This window comes from Staurois parvus, unplaced genomic scaffold (genome assembly GCF_062004578.1).
Source record: "Staurois parvus isolate SC_StPar_1 unplaced genomic scaffold, SC_StPar_1.0 ptg000346l, whole genome shotgun sequence".
Lineage (NCBI taxonomy): Eukaryota > Metazoa > Chordata > Amphibia > Anura > Ranidae > Staurois > Staurois parvus.
In genome coordinates, this window is record NW_028318142.1 from 2,305,940 (window position 1) to 2,318,788 (window position 12,849).

The 12,849-nt window shown below is 39.3% G+C and overlaps 1 protein-coding gene across 2 annotated transcripts in view; it reads right to left on the bottom strand.

Annotated features, from left to right (window-relative positions):
• The window catches only part of RER1 (retention in endoplasmic reticulum sorting receptor 1), a 35,653-nt gene that overhangs the window by 3,997 nt on the left and 18,807 nt on the right, over positions 1-12,849 (bottom strand). For both annotated transcript variants that reach the window (XM_089684349.1, XM_089684350.1), the window contains exons 4-6: positions 12,044-12,143; positions 7,198-7,276; positions 2,472-2,607 (exon numbers count right to left, since the gene is read on the bottom strand). In XM_089684349.1, coding sequence (XP_089540475.1) covers positions 2,472-2,607; positions 7,198-7,276; positions 12,044-12,143 — 315 coding nt within the window. The remainder of the gene's footprint in view (positions 1-2,471; positions 2,608-7,197; positions 7,277-12,043; positions 12,144-12,849) is intronic.

Sequence of the window (12,849 nt, forward strand, 5' to 3'; positions counted from 1 at the left end):
GGGAGTTATATAAAACCGGATTCATGTCTTTTTGCCAGTGTCCAATTTATGCCTTCCTTCCGCTGCAGCTTCTTCGGTGTTGGCGATTCTAGTTTCTACAGCCTAGCCCAGGAGAGTGAGGTATTCTGACATGTCAGTAGGCAATTCTTTCACTCTTCCGGTTTGTTCCGAACTGCTTTCACAAGAGCTGATCTTCTATTCTTGTTTAATGGCACTGGCTTTAATGGTTTTGCTACTGAAAACAGAATCCTAAAGGATCTATTGCAGTTATTCCCATGATTATGAGAGCCAGAAAGGCTACTTCAAGGAAGACTTACTACAGGACCAGGAAATCCTATGTGGCCTGGTGTCAGGCTAGGACATTTCCTCCTCACAAATATGTTGTGGGATGCATCTGGATTTAAGTACAATCAAGGGCCAGCTTTCAACCTTGGCAGTCCTCTTTCAGTAACCGACTGCTTCTCTTTTCTCGGTGTGTACCTTTGAGGTGTTATGCATATTGTTCCTCCTGTCAGATTGTCTTTGACCCCATGGGATCTCAAATTGGTTCTGTTCTACAGAGACCTCAATGTGGTTTGATCTAACAGGAAGTATTTGAAATTAACGTCCGCAGTCAGGCAATAAGACTACTTGTCCTTTCCAGAGGGCCAAAGAAGGGTCAAGTTGCAACGAACACTACTACGTCTCATTGGATTCATCAGCTTATCTCTCAAGCTTAAGGTCTGAAAGGAAGGGCTTCACCTTCTCCATTGACGGATCATTCCACCAAGAGTGTAGGTACCATCCATCATCAAGCTTCATGGCTCAGGTCTGCAAGGCCACAACACGGTATCCAGTTGACACTTTTACAAGATTCTACCAGGTGGATGTAAGAGCTACTGAGGACATAGCCTTTGGTCGCAATGTTTTGCAGGCTGCTGTTCTTTTGGGCCTCTCCGTAGTTCCTATGTCACCTTCCCCTAATGAGCATGTTTTGAGGCTGCATTCACACTTGAGCATTTTGTAGCTTGAAGCTCCAAAAAAGCTCAAACTTACAAAAATCAATTGTTCTCTATGTTGCCTGTATGCATCAGGTGTCAGGTGTGAACAGGCACCACAGACAACAATTGATTTTTTAAGTTTGAGCTTTTTTGGAGCTTCAAGCTACAAAATGCTCAAGTGTGAATGCAGCAGAGAGATCTCTGTGAGCAAGGCATAATAGAGCTGCTCTGTGACCTGTGATGTACAATAAAGAAAACTGGATTTTTGACTTGCCTGTAAAATCCATTTCTTAGACTATATCACAGGACACAGAGATCTGTCCCACTGTGTTGGGGAATATGGCTTGCTAGAAAACCGAGGACCCTCCTTAATAAGAGGGGTTCTATAGGAAGGGATATTGTCTTTTTCCCTAATGTCTAACCACCTGTAGGTGGTACATAACCCTGTGAGTAAGGAATAACAGAGCTGCTCTATGTCCTGTGATGTACTCCCAAGAAATGGATTTTTACAAAAATCCAGTTTTTAAAAAAAGGGACAAGCCTGTTAAAAAAAAAAACAAACAAAAAACACAACAATAAAAAAAAGTTAATACGTGTCCCTCCACCCATACTTCCGGTTTTCACTCTGCTACAGAACTAAGCTAGCTGAAAAGTCTGAATCCAATAGATACTTCTGCTAAGTATTGGATGCTTTGACCCTTTCCACTGCTGTGGTTCCATCCACAGGTCTATGTGTTACAGCGTCCTGTAGTGACATAATTGTCCAGAGGCTGGAACCACAGTGTTCAGTGCAGGACCAAGCACCAACACTCCCAGAAGTGACGCTGGAGAGTCTTCTGGAAGCTTATCTTTGTGACAGGTGAAGGACTGATGGCAAGACAGGTATTAATGGTTTCTCTTTGCAGGATGATTTTTTTTTTTAATATAGAAAACATAGAATGTCAAAAAATATACTAACGTTATATTGAATATAACTTAAAGTGGTATTAAACCCAAAAGCAAACATTTATAATATTGTAGCTTACCATTTCTTAAATGTGATGGCTGTTTTTCAAAAGAACAAACTCTGCAGCAGAATGTATCAGTTACAGAGAAGGGGCAAACCATTTACATTGACAGGGGTTGCTTACAATGATCAGCTTTTATTTGTTTGAATAAAACCTTTATCTATTAAAAAAAAAAAAAGTTTCTGTTAACTGCTTATAAATTATTAGCAGGAGTTTGGCTTCAATTTCTTGGTGCATTTAAATCTGCTAGTAGATCTAACAATCCCCTCACTCCAGACTGAGAATGGTATTGTCCAAAAGTTGCCCTCATGTTCATTCATCCACAGAGGCACTAATAGACGAGGTGTGTTACTAGCTAGATTACGAGGTGATAACAGAGGAAAAAAGCCTAAAAAAGGAAAAAACTGATGCAGCCACAATATCTAATGATAAGCTGCAATATTAAATTTTTGGTTTTGGATTTAATATTGCTTTTAACACTTACCTTTATTTGTCTCTTCATGGTTATGCAGAAGAGCATGATAAAATACATGACAAGGATAGGCCAAAATACAGGGACGTTGAATGCATCAAAGAAAGTGCATACCATGGCAACAACGATTCCTTTAGTGGCTGAGTGCCTAGAGAAGAAAAAAAAAAAAAAAAAAAAAAAAAAAAAAAAACAGTATTGTGCCATGTGTCTTGCATACATTTTTATTTGAAGATCTTATAAAAACTGACAGACATTCTCTACTTGTGACTACCCATAATAAAAAGCACACCCCTTCCCCTGATCAACTTACCTAAAGGGCCACCTGCTGCTGACATCTTGTATCCTTACACACCCATATGAATACAATAGTTTTCTGTAACCACCTACATATCGGAGCAATAGGCAGCAAAATATTCTACTGTATGCAGACTGCACCATGAGAGGGATGTTTGATCTGATCATCTGGGAGGATGTGCATCTCACACCAGACAGCTCAGGACTTAGATTTGGATACACTTTTATATTCGTCCATGTAAAAGCAAGTGTGGATCTATTCTTTTACTGCAAGGGATTGGAATGTGTGAGCAGAGTAAAGTAAAGATATTTCACCGATGTAGGTTGTGCCAACCAATCAAAAATTAATTAGTAAAATAAAATTAATAAATCTAATTGAAGAGGAATAATCACTTTATTTATTATTGATTTATTGATATTAATTTTGTTTATATGATTATTTGGCACTAAAATCACTGCAATTAGATTTATTAATTTAATAAATTATTGGGATTATGAAAAAAATCTGTCAAAATATTTTATTGAGGATTATTAATTTATAGTTGATGTTTCACCAATTCATTTTTGATTGGTTGGCACAAAATCATTTATGAATTGTTTAATGGTATTTGGTTTTTTAAAAATAATTATGGTTTAAAGGTTATTATGAGGTATCAAGGAGCGCAACATACATCGGTGAAATGTTTTGACACACAGTGGTAGTTATGTGTTTTATGTTGGCGATCCACTAGAATTGAGATCATCTTGGCTCGCAGGTTATACAAATTTACATATATTTAGAGTAAAGTAAAGAGTATATGTAGGAAGAGAAGACCACTACATAAAACTGTAAATCCAGCCAGTGTCTCAATAGGCACATTTGGTTTACATGTTCCCTTTACTGCTGCTTGGACAGCTGATTAGGTACTGATAAGCTGGGGTAGTTTATCCTGCTGCTAATAGAGAACCTGTTACCTGTGCTTTCATGCTTCATGCCGTGTCATGACAGGTGGTCTGTTAAGAAAGTCCAGCACTAGAGCTGCAACTTGTTTGCTTTTGCAAACTGACAATCTAGATGACATACTCTCTGCTAGAAATGGAGAAAAGGGAGGGTCATCCTTCTCGGATTCATTCATGACTCACTTAACTAGATGTGTGTGTGATCAGAGCTCCTGGTCTGTACAGCACACTAGATATATAGAATATTTCATATATAGTTGACTAAAAAGAAACATTTTCTGTCTGAACACAACAGTGAAAATTTAAAAAGAGAAGCTCTCATATGTTAAAACAAAAAAAAAAAAAAATACATGCACAACTTTCTGCAGGTAGAAAAATGTGCTGTTATTTTTAAAAATAGTAGTCTGTAAGTCATTGCACCCACTAATCAGTAAATTGCTGGTGCAATCTCAGGCTCCTGCAGGTGATCAGTGAATCACAGGAAGCATAGAATAACTACTTCATCAGCACCTTAGTAGTTAATTGAGAACTACAGACAGGTGGAGCTCTGTGAATGAATGACAGCCATGTAGGCAGAGGTCTGCACGGTTGCTTTTTAAAAGAATTGAGACAGTGGGTGCAGGGAGAGGATCCCTGGCCCGCTGTCACAAAGGGGGATCGGGGGGTAGTAGGGACTGCAATAGTAACATGTTGTTACACCCTGAATACATGTTAGGAAAGGTGAACAAATCCTTTAAGGAAAACCTCCATGTATTCCTTTAAAATACTGGCCTGCATCACCTCCCAGCTCTGGTCAATGCCTAAATTATTTTTAGTATAGCAGTATGCTTCAGCAACTTATCAAAAATCCCTCTTTGATCTGACAGAAAGCCAAAAAAAAATAAATAAATTAAAAAAAAAAATAAAACCACAGATGGAAGCTGACTGGTTCCTACACACAACATCACCGCAATTATTTTATGTCTGTAACAGTCTAAAAATGTAGTTTCCATCTGCTTATATTTTTTGCAAATAATAAGCAGCTCCAATCACCGCTTGCATTAACTTGAATGTCCTTCAGATGTTATACTTAACTTGCCGCACAAATCTATGCTAACACATTGACTGACAATATGTTAATTACCAAAAATGTATCCAAGATTATAATTCTATGCATTATAATAGTGACAAGTTCGGATACATGTCATATAAAAACACAGTAGTCAATATATTGCATATACTCTAAAGAATGACATTAATACTACGTTCTATTCAAGCTGCAACAGTGCAGAAAATACTACGTACAAAGTATTTTCTTTGAGGGCCTGTATACATAAATGACAGCCAATTCCATTGTGTCATTTATACAACCAGTCAATCACCTACAGAAACTTCCACTCGTTTTCTAGTTTAGGGCTTACAGAACTTTAGTGATTTTTTTTTCCTTTAAAATCATTTGCTATAACCCTAAGTAGTTTGCTCCTGCAAGGTGTAGATCAATATTTCTTAACACAATGTCCATGTAGACACCTTCCATAGTGATACTACCAACCCACAGCACTGTGAGCTCCTACTTCAGAGACCATGCGGTCACTAACATCTCCTGGTATCATTTATCAGGAACCAGTCAGCATGTTTTGATTGGTTACTGGGGTTATTTACTGGTTGACAGTTGTAGGCGATGTCAGTTTGATGAAGGTCATACTACGCTGTCTGAAACATTTCCATGGTGACATCAACAAAATTTTCTGAATGAAGAATCCAGGGGTGCCGGAGATATACTGTATACTACTTAGTTCCTGTGACTGCATCCACAAAAAATGTTACAGCTAACAAAAGCATCAGTGTTATGTCTCTCACAGTTTGTGACACTTTCCTTGTCCATCTGCTACTCAAGATGCATTTTAGGACCACAGCACCTAACACACCTGTCCCTACTGTTCTAGATCTTGGCAATATGAAAACAGGACAGGGACAACCATGCCATAAACATAAAACATAAGGAATGCTGCGCTACATTCAAATCAAACAAAATGTGAATGTGGGATCCCAAAATATTAAATAAAAAAATGTGACAATGTTATCAAAACAGGTCTATACGTGCTTACTGATAATAACATAAATCAAATAAATAGCTCAAAAACATGTGGGAACACAAAAAACAATATCTATATATATGTGCATAAACCAAAAAAACACACATATATAATGTAATCACACGTGCCTATTGTGAAGTGAAAAATAACCATAATAATGGTACACACAAACTTATATCTCAAAGTCCAAAACATAAATATTGTTGGTGAACCAAACAGTAAACGGTGCTTCCAAATTGTACTGTTAGTGACCACAGGTGAAAACTCGTGCAGGTTTCTGGGTGTATACAGATCTGCGAATCCAACCACCATCTGAATTAGCCTCTCACCTTATCCCTTCGACCCTTGCGGATCAAAGAGCAGTAGTGGATCCCTCTCACAGATCCTCCAGGCATCAAAACACTCCAAAGACAGTTTTCTCAGAGTATAATATTCCCACTATGGCTCTTCTCCAGGAAAAGTTGTAATATCAATCTCTCAAAATGAGACAAAGGAGTATTCATCTGAAAGCATGAGGTTTGTTCTTGGACTGGCTGCTACGTAAGTTTCAATGTAAATATGCTACATGTTCCTATGGTATAATTAAATATACTACACTATGGGAGGATTCCTTTGTCTCATTTTGAGAGATTGATATTACAACTTTTCCTGGAGAAGAGCCATAGTGGGAATATTATACTCTGAGAAAACTGTCTTTGGAGTGTTTTGATGCCTGGAGGATCTGTGAGAGGGATCCACTACTGCTCTTTGATCCGCAAGGGTCGAAGGGATAAGGTGAGAAGCTAATTCAGATGGTGGTTGGATTCGCAGATCTGTATACACCCAGAAACCTGCACGAGTTTTCACCTGTGGTCACTAACAGTACAATTTGGAAGCACCGTTTACTGTTTGGTTCACCAACAATATTTATGTTTTGGACTTTGAGATATAAGTTTGTGTGTACCATTATTATGGTTATTTTTCACTTCACAATAGGCACGTGTGATTACATTATATATGTGTGTTTTTTTGGTTTATGCACATATATATATAGATATTGTTTTTTGTGTTCCCACATGTTTTTGAGCTATTTATTTGATTTATGTTATTATCAGTAAGCACGTATAGACCTGTTTTGATAACATTGTCACATTTTTTTATTTAATATTTTGGGATCCCACATTCACATTTTGTTTGATTTGAATGTAGCGCAGCATTCCTTATGTTTTATATTTACTTAATCACTGGTATATGATTTAATGCTAGCAGCTCTCTTTGGGATTTACACACATATTTAATTGATTTATTTAATTTTTAAATATACACTTGGAGCGCAGGAGGGTCACACCATCACATGCCATAAACATGACACTGTAAAGAATAAAAAAAAAAAAAAGAAAAAAAAGGAAGGATATTTAAAACGATGCAACTGCAGACACACAAAACCTTACCAAAATTTAAATTCCGGAAGCCGTCTAATAAATGGACGGAACTCTTCATTTTGTTTTGTCGGTAATGACGGACCCTCATCTAGAAAAACAAAAAACATGCACAGCCATGTGAAAACGGAAACAGCAGCTTGGTGGACAATCGTCTCCACATACAGCTCTATCAACATATTTGAACCAACCAGTCAAGTTTGTAAAAATCTGGGATTTATAAGCAGACTTACAGTGGATATAAAAAGTCTACATACTCCTGTTAACATGTCAGGTTTCAGTGATGTAAAAAAAAAAAAAAAACACCTCAGTTGAACAACAAACTGAAATCTTTTAGGTGGAGGGAAGTAAAAATAAAAAGCTTAAATAATATGGTTGCATAAGTGTGCACACCCTTAAACTAATACTTTGTTGAAGCACCTTTAGATTTTATTCCAGCACTCAGTCTTTTTGGGTATGAGTCTATCAGCATGGCACATCTTGACTTGGCAATATTTGCCCGCTCTTCCTTGCAAAAACACTCCAAATCTGTCAGATTTTAAGGGCATCTCCTGTGCACAGCCCTCTTCAGATCACCCCACAGATTTTCGATGGGATTAAGGTCTGGGCTCTGGCTGGGCCATTCCAAAACTTTAATCTTCTTCTGGTGAAGCCATTCCTTTGTTGGTTTGGATGTATGCTTTGGTTCGTTGTCATGCTGAAAGATGACGTTCCTCTTCAGATTTCTAGCAGAAGCCTGAAGGTTTTGTGCCGATATTGATTGGGATTTGGAACTGTTCATAATTCCCTCTACCTTGACTAAGGTCTCAGTTCCAGCAGAAGAAAAACAGCCCCAAATCATGCTGCCACCACCATGCTTCACTGTGGGTATGGTGTTCTTTTGGTGACTGGCAGTGTTGTTTACGTGCCAAACATATCTTTTGCAATTATGGCCAAAAAAAGTTCAACCTTGGTTTCATCAGACCATAACACATTTTCCCACATGTTTTTGGGAGACTTCAGATGAGTTTTTGCAAAATTTAGCTGGCTTCGATGTTTTTCTTTGTAAGAAAAGGCTTCCATCTTGCCACTCTGCCCCATAGCCCAGACATATGAAGAATACGGGAGATTGTTGTCACTGTACCACATAGCCAGTACTTGCCAGATATTCCTGCAGCTCCTTTAATGTTGCTGTAGGCCTCTTGGCAGCCTCCCAGACCAGTTTACTTCTCATCTTTTCATCAGTTTTGAAGGGCCGTCCAGTTCTTGGTAATGTCACTGTTGCATCATATTTTCTCCACTTGATGAGGACTGTCTTCACTGTGTTCCATGGTATATCTAATGCTTTGGAAATTCTTTTGTACCCTTCCCCTGAGTGATACCTTTTAACAATGAGATCCCTCTGATGCTTTGGAAACTCTGTGGACCATGGCTTTTGCTGTAGGATGCGACTAAGAAAATGTCAGGAAAGACCTACTAGAACAACTGAACTTTATTTGAGGTTAGCAGAGGCACTTTAAAACAACCGCAGGTGTGCACTGACTCTTAACATGATTTTGAATGTGATTGCTTAATTCTGTACACAGCTACATCCCCATTTATAAGAGGGTGTGCACACTTATGCAACCGCATTATTTTAGTTTATGTTCACTCCCACCCCCCATCCCCCCGAAAAAAAAGACTTCAGTTTTTCAATTGAGTTGTACAGTTTATAGGTCACATTAAAAAAGGTAGAAAATGTTCTGAAATGATTTAACTTCATCTCAATTTTGCATCACAGAAACCTGACATTTTCACAGGGGTGTATATACTTTTTATATCCACTGTACATCTCAGGGATAGGTGGGTGATGCGGTTTGGCTTTATTATCCTCCTGTCAGAGTCATTGGGGTTGATTTACTAAAAATTGGAGAATGTCAAATCTGGTTTCTATGCAGAGCTGCACCAATCAGCTTCCAGATTTATTTTGTCAAAGCTTAATTGAACAAGCTAAACTTAAGAATCTGACTGGATACCATGCGCAGCTGCACCAAATTTTGCACTCTCTAGCTTAGTAAATCAACCCTGTGTCAGGCACCAGAGAGGCCAATCTGCTCTCTGTCTGAGCTCAGGACTGACAACTGACACGGTCAGCCTGCTGGATGAGGATAAACAGGTCTTTTGTTTTCCTTCATGTAACCCCGATAGCATCTTTGTTATATGACAGTTTTAAGTGTCTGTTATTAGCACCAAGCTCTAGCATACAGCCTGACCCTTCTGCACGGACTGCGTTTCTAGTCTTTTAAACTTACTTTATCTTATACACATACATACAGCATTAACAACTGTACAATAGAAGATTTCAAAACTAACCCACATTTAAAAAGCTGATTGCTTAGATTGCACAATAGCTGTCACACCACATCAAATAGACAGTACAATTCCACAACAAATGCCAAAATACGACTATGTCTGGCAAGGATATCTTGCTGCTGGAACTCCACAGATAAACACGTAGTCAGCATTTCGCAAATATGGAGGTACTGGATTTAACATGGTTAAATCTTGTGAAAGATTTGTGGGAGATATTTGCCTGTATAGGATTACACCCAAATTTATCGTCAACTAGGGCTGCAACTAATGATTATTTTCATAATTACTTGACCGATTATTGTTTTGATTATTCAGATAAAAAAAAACAAAAAACAAAATGAAAAAAGATGTTTGGTTAGGAACAACATATCCTATCCTCTCTCAGAATAACAGAATATATAGTATAGATACTTATAAAAGGATGAAACTGGTACACATCAGACTCAGATCACTTTTTTTTCTTCTTTACATGAAAGACCTAAAAACACCATTTTGCAGATTTTCAGACATGACTAGAATATAATATATGTGGCAGACTAGAATATTATACATGACAGCTTGAGAGAAGCTACCTACACCTGCTGTCACTATTCCATTTGTCAGCGGCACGTGTTTTTTTTTTTTTATCACCAGTCATCATGGGGTTAAAAAAAAAACCACACACACACCAAGTCAAACCAGGACTTTTACAGGTATAAAAAAGGGATGCTAGCAAGGCAATACTACACGTTGAGACCATTCCAGTCCAGAGACCATTAATCAAGATGGCAGACAACAGTGTTAGTGCGTGCATGGAACAGCACGTGGTGATGAAGTTTCTTGTAAATGTAAAACCCTCGGATATCTACAAGACTTCAAGCACAGTACAGAGATGAGACGCTCAGCCGCAATATGAAAAATTTGACCGGTGTAAGCATTTCAAAGATGGCTGTACATCCCTCAGTGATCATCTCAGCCGTGGTGGTTCCCAGCCCACAGCAGTCATTCCTGTGAACATTCAGCATCTGATCCTGTCTGACTGACACATAGCCTGAATAACGAATCTTTCTGCGGGAGCAATGAACACAACGATGACAAAGTGTATCAGGAAGTCCTAGGATAGTTCAGATGTACTGACAAAGCTTTCCAGGCTATGTTAAATGCTGGGATAGATGTATGAAATGCAGTGGGGGGGGGGGGGGGGCTATGTCAGAAATATAAATGCAGTTTCCATTCCTTGACATTTGTTCTTTTGTATATTTAGAACACACACACACACACAAACACGCACTATATTGCCAAAAGGGACACCTGCCTTTACACATACATGAACTTTAATGCCATCCCAGTCTTAGTCCATAGGGTTCATTATTGAGTTGGCCCCGCCCTTTGCAGCTATAACAGCTTCAACTCTTCTGGGAAGGCTGCCCACAGTGTGTCTATGGGAATGTTTCACCATTCTTCCAGAAGTACATTTGTGAGGTCAGGCACTGATGTTGAACAAGAAGGCCTGGCTCACAGTCTCCGCTCTAATTCATCCCAAAGGTGTTCTATCGGGTTGAGGTCAGTCAAATTCCTCCACCCCAAACTCGCTCATCCATGTCTTTATGGACCTTGCTTTGTGCACTGGTGTGCAGTCATGTTGGAACAGGAAGGGGCCATCCCCAAACTGTTCCCACAAAGTTGGGAGCATGAAATTGTCCAAAATGTCTTGGTATGCTGACGCCTTAAGAGTTCCCTTCACTGGAACTAAGGGGCCAAGCCCAACCCCTGAAAAACAACCCCACACCATAATCCCCCCTCCACCAAACTTTGTACTTGGCACAATGCAGTCAGGCAAGTACTGTTCTCCTGGCCACCACCAAACCCAGACACATCCATTGGATTGCCAGACAGAGAAGTGTGATTCGTCACTCCAGAGAACACGTCTCCACTGCTCTAGAGTGCAGTGGCGGCATGCTTTACACTACTGCATCCAACGCTTTGCATTGCGCTTGGTGATGTAAGGCTTGGATGCAGCTGCTTGGCCATGGAAACCCATTCCATGAAGCTCTCTATGCACTGTATGTGTGGTAATCTTATGACCACACGAAGTTTGGAGGTCTTTAGCTACTGATTCTGCAGACAGTCAGCGACTTCTGCGCGCTGTGTATTTCAGCATGCACTGACCCCGCGCTGTCATTTTACATGGCCTACCACTTCGTAGCTGAGTGGCTGTTGTTCCCAGTTGCTTCCACTTTGCTATAATACCACTAACAATTGACTGATTCGAACGCCTGAATCCAATGATTTGGAGGGGTGTCCCAATACTTTTGGCAGTGTACACACCCACAGGGGGAGAACTCATGCTGGGTCGACCCCTAGCTGCACTGCTTGCTTTTGTTGACACAGTGTACAGAGCTGTATGTGTGCTGCACGGTGTATACTGACCAACTGATAACTATTTTTATGATCGATTAGAATTGATTATGTCGATTAGTTCCTTCAGCCCTGTCGTCAACACCTTTACACAGTAATTAAGATTTCAGTTAAAAGAAACATATTGTACCTGAATCTTCCATTAAGGATGGGTCTACTTTTGGAGATAAGAATGCTATGAAGAGATTTAGGTGGTAGATACCCAAGGCATACGTTACTATATACCAACCCTGCAAAAAAGAAAAAAAAAACGAAATATAAAAAAACACAATAGTGTGAACATCCAAATTAAATTTAATGCATCAGTCTACACATTTTATATAGTTCAGATATTCCAGCAGCTACAGCTCTGCACCTAAGCCCTCTTGTTCAGCCACTTTCTGCAGCCTTTAGAAGAAGGCTGCACTCTCACTACAGGATGTCAGTTATTCTAAATAATAGTGAAAGCAGCATAAGGAGCATTAGCCTATGTGCGAAGGGGACAGAGCGAGAACACTGATAATGGAGGGGATCTCTCACTGCTCGAGTCTTTAAAATAATGAATTCATTATAAAGAGTGATACTTTAGCTATGGTAATAAAGTTAATCCAAACAGTTCCCTGTAAAATAAAATGTATACTTGCCTGTTGGGTGGCGAGTTATTTCTTTTTTTCATTCAAAAAGCCACAGGAACTGCTGCCATCATACACTTCCAGGTATGTGCCGCATTGTGTGCATCCCACTGGGCACTGTAGTTCATCCTGCTTGACAAAGTGGTTTCACCTGTTAACCCCTTTGTCCCACAGGACAGTAATTATACAGAGATCAGCTGGTGAAACCACTGCGTCCAGCAGTGGGTGGGGGCACAATATTTGACAAAAATTTCAAATAGCAGTGGTGAATGGAGCTGTTCAATAGACATTTTACCCACCATCCATCAAATAGGCAAGTATAAAG